General features: G+C 34.6%; 1 protein-coding gene across 1 annotated transcript in view; it reads left to right on the plus strand.

The window, feature by feature from the left end:
* LOC119835983 (probable ATP-dependent RNA helicase DHX35) overlaps positions 1–7,601 on the plus strand; it is a 42,450-nt gene that overhangs the window by 19,673 nt on the left and 15,176 nt on the right. The window contains exon 3 of the mRNA XM_038361123.1: positions 7,494–7,586. Coding sequence (XP_038217051.1) covers positions 7,494–7,586 — 93 coding nt within the window. The remainder of the gene's footprint in view (positions 1–7,493; positions 7,587–7,601) is intronic.

Here is a 7,601-nt window from a genome sequence, read left to right on the forward strand (position 1 = left end):
GTAATAAATGTTATTTGCAGTTAACAATTTTCTTTTTTCTTTATTACAATATTTATGGCAAGACTAGGTAAATACTAAATCTTTGTAAATATCTATTGTTAAACTATCACGGTTCATAAGATACAGGCTAGTGACATATGAACGTAAAGACAAACAGACAGACAGAGAAATCTTACTAGTTAATGCTTCACCCTTTGTATACGGAAGCCTGTTATAAATTAGCTTAAACAATTTTGCCTATAAGTCAAGAATCATGATTCGGGTGCCACCGCCTTTGTACGCATTTATTATTTAAATTCGCTTCCAATATTAACAATATACGTTGAGGAGAATACAAAATGAAATAAATATGCTAATGTGAATGTTCTATGCTTGGTACGTCTATAATGTCATTGTGTTTTAAAAATTGTTCACTAAAATAAACATTTTAAATTAAAATTTGAACAATTAGTGTTGAATCCCAGCTCAATGACATTGTGAGATGTGAATAAATATCTTTAAATCTTTATTAAATGCATCCATGCATAGTATTTTCTTGTGTTTGCATCCATGCAGTGATCTATCGTTAGTAGAGATTAGAAAGATAATTACGAAAATATACTGAATATATACGTAGTTTTAACTCTATGAATACTCGTGGGTTAAATATTTATCTATGCCACATTAGTTTCTCAACGCGTAAGGTCGCGTTAGCTACTTGTTATGGGTACATTAAACCTTATATTGACACGCTTGTATTAGCTTCACCTGTATGATTATCACCTGGTATTTAACTCTCCTTTAGCGTTGTTTTTGACCCACTTTAAAATTCTAATTTTGCATACTTATCAAGGATCGGTGACAATGCAATGATTTCGTGAGCTAATATTATTATCCTGATTAGGATAGTCAGGATAGAGAATTTATTGCCTTACGTATAGTCTGTTAAAGAGCAAGTGAGAGAATTTGATTCAATCATGTTTTTAAAGATTATTAAAACTCCATTTATTGTGGTGTCCACTGTAAATCAGTGGAGCGTCTTTAGTTCCTTCAATGGCCTGAGACTCTCATACACTGAGTGGATCATCTTTTTATACTAGGGTATTTATTTTTATAACTATATATAAAAATAATTTATTTTTATTTTTATTACCTATAATACGCTTAGTCACGCAATTTCGTCTATTAAATCAACAATTATTACACCTAATGCCTGTGTACATTATATGGTGAATATTCTAGTGCTTATTTACAGTTAATTATAATAATGCCATGGCGTGGTTTGTCTCATTATAAAGAAATATGACACTGACTCTGACACAATACAATTCAATTTTTATTCAGTTCTCTTTTAGTATTATACTAAGTTGTGATCGATGTTAATTGGGTTGTGGCGTCTGTTATCTTAGTATGTAAAACGCTAAGGTTGACTGACTGTGATCTATCGACGTACAGCCCCAACTACTGTACTGATCTGGCTACTAGTGTAGGCATCTGTTAAAAAACGTTTGCACCGTGAAAATTTATTTGAACCACGTGGGCGGAGTTGTGGGTCACAGCTATTATCAAAATTTCGTACAGTTACGTAAAAAGCGTTTTAGGCTTTAGCGTTTTATTTAGTACAGTTGCGCACATAAATTTGAACAGAATATAATGTACATATTTTTAACAGTCTAACTAAAAAAACTGTTAATATATCTGTAGTCGCCATTTTCTCAATATGAAACATTATTGCTTATCAGCGTCCAGTGTTAGAGAATCCTACTAACATTGTAAATGCGAAAGTTTGTAAGGATGTGTGTGTGTTTATTGCTCTTTCACGCAAAGGCAGCTGGACAACTGGAATAACATTTAAGCAAGGCTTTTTATACCGATATTCCAACGGGATTCGGACTAACGCGAGTGAAACCGCGGGGCGCAGCTAGTTACTCTATAATCTGGTGCCTGTAACGGATTAAGTAAATTATAATTTTATGGTTCCTGCGGGGTGATCTCTTCTAAACTTAACAGTATTTTTTAGCTTTGCTCTGATTTATATTCTAGACATTTGAGACTCGCCGTACTTTCTCTTTATTCGTAAGCGTAGAAATATAAAAAAAAACTCATTAAATTTGTTTTTATTTATTTATTTATAAAAATCACTTGCCATAACAAGACAAGCCCAATGCGACAGTGATGCAAAAAAATAATAATTTTACAACAAACTTAACTAACTTAAATACTTGATACATGATTAACTATTTATGTTAAAAAATAATGCATATTTTTTGTTTTCATATACATAATATGTTATCAATTTGAGTAGTGTGCAAGACACTATGTCTAACTAGAGGCAAGAGTGGAAATATGTAGATATAGCCAGTGTGGGAAAGAGATGGCGCTACACGACCTCAGTCTCATTTACACTGGAATTATTACTGCTTTAAGATGGGAATAGACCCGTCTGGTACCACTCAAGAAAAATGTGTTTTTTTTAACACATAGAATAAATAGTTTTCGATATCAGTGCCTTATATAGTTTGGATGAGTATGCAATACTAGCTGTTCGCCCCGGTTTCGTCCATGGTATAAGCCTTTGTCATTCAGTAAAGTTGCAGCTTTCTAATGGTGAGAGATTTTTAAAATCGGTCCAGTGGTTTTTGTGTAAAACATTACAAATATATATACATACAAAAATATCTTTATTATATTAGTCTAGACGAACATTCAAAAATACAAATATTACTCCGTATTATATAAATAATGGGTCTGCATTTAAATGCCGTGACATTTCTCAAAAAACCAGTTTCCGCGATGGCCCGCGACATGAATATTTATCTAAACATCGTACGAGCAGTGGTCTGAGGTCTGATATCACGTGGCCGCGTGCTGATATTTAAAATTTTGTATAGAGTTGCCGGCTCTTTGTAGAAACTGCCTTCCGAACCGGTGGTAAATATTAAAACTGCGCTATGACGAGCCAAGTGCTTCTATAAGAAGTCTAATTGGATAAATGTTTGAGTTTCTAGAACGTTTGTCCCGACGTTTCCAAAAACGAAGGTTTTTCAGTGCGACTGTATTTTATTTTTTAGTTTTGTAACTCGATAACTAGGTACGTGGCTTTTCAAACGATTGCAGGAGAGAGACGAAAGAGAGAAAGAAAAACGTTTGTTTTAATTTGATGGGATTCTTTTTGTCTTTGATAGGGAATTGTTGTCGTTTGAGCTCATTTTAGAATTTCGATTGGTTACTCCCTCCCCCACTCCCAACCCCAAAGGAGGAGGAGATCTTTTTCGTAGAAAAGAATTATTGATATAAAGTAGGTTAATTTCTATTAATAATGTGGAGTTCCGTCAAAATGGGTCGACTTTTTTTGATAACCGCAAACCGACATCCGTCTTTTATCATCCGACTTATATGGATTTAAATTTAATTACAATTTTAACAATGTCCAGTGTTATTTTTACATTCTGTTAATTAAACATTTTACATTTACGTAGAATAATTATTATTATTTCCTATATTACGATTATCATTCGTATTTATTTTTTAAGTTATTTTATATTTATTAAGTCATTATTTTCTTATTTTTATAGATTTTTCAATTTGGTCATTTAGAATCTAAGGAATTCGTTTAATGAATAGAAACAATTATTGATATACCAAGCTTTGAATTTTTTGTGCCTTAAACGTGTTGGTATATGGTTAAATATCTTTTAAATCTTACTATCCTACTTAATGTTATAAATGCGAAAGTTTGTAAGGATGTGTGTGTGTTTGTTGCTCTTTCACGCAAAAACTACTGAACCGGTTGCAATGAAATTTGGTACGAAGACAGGTGGACAACTGGAATAACATATAGGCAACTTTTTATCCCGATATTCCTACGGGATACGGACTGACGCGGGTGAAATCGCGGGGCGCAGCTAGTAATTAATAAATCTTAGAGTTTGAATATTTTCGTCATATTGTTATACATTTAGTTGGCGATGCGTTCTTAAAACATAACCTAAAAATTTATCACCGCAGGTCATAAATAAGCTATGCTACCTATCCCGATATTTAAGTGCTCGGGTCTTCAACTATAAAATAAATAAAATAAAGCCCAGCGTAACATACTTCTAATTGTGTATGGATAAATGTGTCGATATATTAAGTTATTATTATCAATAGTAATCTATAAGATATGTTTTTTCATTTTCCTCAAATGTGACTATGCGTTTACGATAGGAGGGTTTTTTCTTATTTCTGTTAATTATACGCGTTCAGGCTTCGTCATGATAAAACAATTTTCTATTGAATCGCTTGATAAGGATAAAATGTATGTGCTTATCGTATTCTCGAGTGGGAATTGAATATGATGAGTTACGGAATCGTTAATTCGAAAACAGGATCGGACTTATACCATCATGGGGCAAGGGATGTTAATTTTAAAATTGAAGGAGTAGTTTGCAATCGACTGTTTTTATATGTATGTGTTTGATTGATTCTCTACTGGGTGAAGCGATTTTGATCATTTTTTGCAATATTATAGTTGTGAAAGTTACTCTGTCTGTTACGCTTTCACGCCTAAACCATTGAATCGATTTTGATGAAAGATGAAATGTTGTACGAAGATGGAGCTGAACTTGGGAAAGGACATACCATATTTTTAGAAGATTCCGTTTTAGGTCTAGAACTTGGGAAATACTATAGGCTACTCCTTACCATGTCGCGCGATATCTCTTATCATTTAGGGGTATGAAAAATAGACGTTGGCCAATTCTCAGACCTACCCGATATCCACACAAAATATCCTGAGAATCAGTGCAGCCGTTTCGGAGGAGTATGATAACTAACAATGTGATACGAGAAATTTATATATATACTAGCTGCGCCCCGCGGTTTCACCCGCGTAAGTCCGCATCCCGTAGGAATATCGGGATAAAAAATAGATGTTGGCCGATTCTCAGACCTACCCAATATGCTTACCAAATTTCAGAGGAAACGGTCAAGCCGTTTCGGAGGAGTATGGCAACGAAAACTGTGACACGAGAATTTTATATATATAGATTATTAGATGCAACTTCTTCTTTCGTTATTAACATTAATATTAACATTCGACCCAACTACCCTCACATTGTTAATAGTCTTTGTGACCGGCTGCGATTTGTTATCAACTGACTACAACAATTAGGCAGTTGTTTAGAATCGCAGTACGTTCCTATTACGATCGAATTAATATTCAGCAGCCCCTCCCCCTCTTTTGGTTTATATCAACAAACCCGAGATTTACTTGAATACATTTTAACGCATATAAATAGTGTTTATTGATTCTATTATCTAAACCGTCGCGAATGCTTGGATGCTGAAACAGATCGCTGTGTGCACTCACACGGACGGACACGTTGTTTAGTCTAGAATCTAGATCTTTGTTGTGTGTGTACTGTATGAGAAAATACCGCCGTAAAATCAAAAATATCGAACTTTTATCAGTAAACTTATTGCAGTATGCGCGAACTTGGGATATTTCTGGGATCTGGGAAAATGTCCGCAAGGTAGTGTAAATTTTAAAGTGGCAATTATTTATGTTTTATTCCGTCCCTGTTTAAAACAATAGACCGTTTCAAGAGTTGTTTGAAGTTGAATGCGTTGCAGTTAATACGAATACATTGTGTATATGCCACGGTAAGAGTGTAAAAACCGTTAGCTTATAATCTATCTCGCGACATTGTAAACCGTTGAAATATCGTGATTTGTAGGTAATGTTTGTAATAAAACGCATTGATTTGTTCTTTAGGAATATTATTATGTAGTAATACATAGTAATATAATAGCTTTATGTATTACGACGCCTCCTTGGTACAGTGGTAAACGCGTGAGCCTAGAACCGAGAAGTCCTGGGTTCGATTCCCGGTGGGGACAAAAAAAAAAATGTCTCGGTCTGGCAGGACACAGAAGGCTGATCACCTACTTATCAGAAAATCGATCAGTGAAACAGATGTATATCATCTGCCCCATACCCCACTAGGGGACACGGGACTTCACTTACTTTATGTATTACGCGTTAAATTCGGAGTAGTTTAATGAGATGATAATGTACAAACAAAATTTCTCTTGAATCGCTCTATCTGTTAAAAAAACCGTTGCGTAGTTTTAAAGATTTAAGCGTAGATATGGACAGGGACATAGGGACATAGAAAGCGACTTTGTTTTATATTATGTAGTGTTGATGAGAATTTACTCAACCCAAAATGTCCGGCAAGTGCAGTTTTTAAACCTAACCACACCAGTCATATCGAATGTCTATAGCACATTTTTCCGACGACATCAGAGCTGGTGCTTCGAGCACCAGCATCATAGGCACCAGGGGCATCGCTACCACGGGTTTTTATGATAACTATATTATGGGTATAATATTGCAACGGTTTGAGTTTTTGGTTTTATACATTTAACATTAAAAGCAGCATATAAGCTTTAATCATAAATGGCAAAAAGGAAAAAATATAAAACTGCGTGGAAGTAAGATGTGGTGGAAACCTAAAACTACTATACAGCTAATATTATAAAAGACTCTGTGCTTTCTCGTTTAAAAATATCAATCATCGTGATGAACAAACAAAAGAATGTAAGTTTCTACTGATATTATAAAGAGGTAAGATTTGATTGATTTTTTGTATCGTAGGCTCTGAAACTGCTGGACCGATTTTAAATATTCTTTAAGAAAGCCACGTTAAATGCAGGTTCTCTATTTTTCCCGCCGGTGCCGGGAGAAGCGGCTAGTGTATTATATATGTACTCTATACCACGCAAGCTGAGTGTACCTAATCAGATAGTGTTTTGTCCCATTTGAGAACCATGTAGTCAGAAATTAAACGATATGATAAGGATATAACGCTTTAAAAACATTTGCTTTTAAGGAAAATCTAAAAAAAATAATCCAAAATAAATTCAGTTATCTTTTGGAAACGAAATACGAATAATTAAAATTATCAAAGTGAAACATGTGTGTTTGAGATACCGTATGACTCATAATATATAGGTAATATTAATTACAGAAGTCCCGATAGCCCAGTGGTATGGGATTTCCGAATGAATCACAGGTTCAATGATTCGTGACTGATGATGAAATTCTATAAATATTATAAACGCGAAAGTTAAATGCAAAGTGTAAGAATGCATGGATGTATGTTTGTTACTCTTTCACGCTGAAATGGCTAGACGAATTTTGATGATATTTGTTACCTCATAACTTTGAATGGGTAAAAGCGATTTTTATGATCCTTTTTTTTGAAACGTGGCGCCTCCATGGGACCACCATTTAACTCTTTTATGCTCTTCCGGAAAAGCTGCTCGCATATAATTTTTAAAAAAAATTTTAAAAAGTGACATTAAAAAAGTTTTTTTTTAGTTTGTTTGTACATAACCATAATCACTATTGAAAAGTCTAATCCTGCTGGTCATCCATCATTCAATAAAATAATTTTTCTGTTGTTCATTCGCCGCATAGCTTATTTTTTCCTTTTTCTTTTAATCATATGCTTCTTCGTTCGCAGTATCTGCACGAAGTGGGGCACAAGGTGTGCGTCACGCAGCCGCGCATCACCGCTGCGGTGACGCTCGCGACCCGCGTCGCCGAGGAGCGTGGGGTGCGTCTGGGGGAG

Source organism: Zerene cesonia, chromosome 22, assembly GCF_012273895.1.
Source record: "Zerene cesonia ecotype Mississippi chromosome 22, Zerene_cesonia_1.1, whole genome shotgun sequence".
Classification (NCBI taxonomy): domain Eukaryota; kingdom Metazoa; phylum Arthropoda; class Insecta; order Lepidoptera; family Pieridae; genus Zerene; species Zerene cesonia.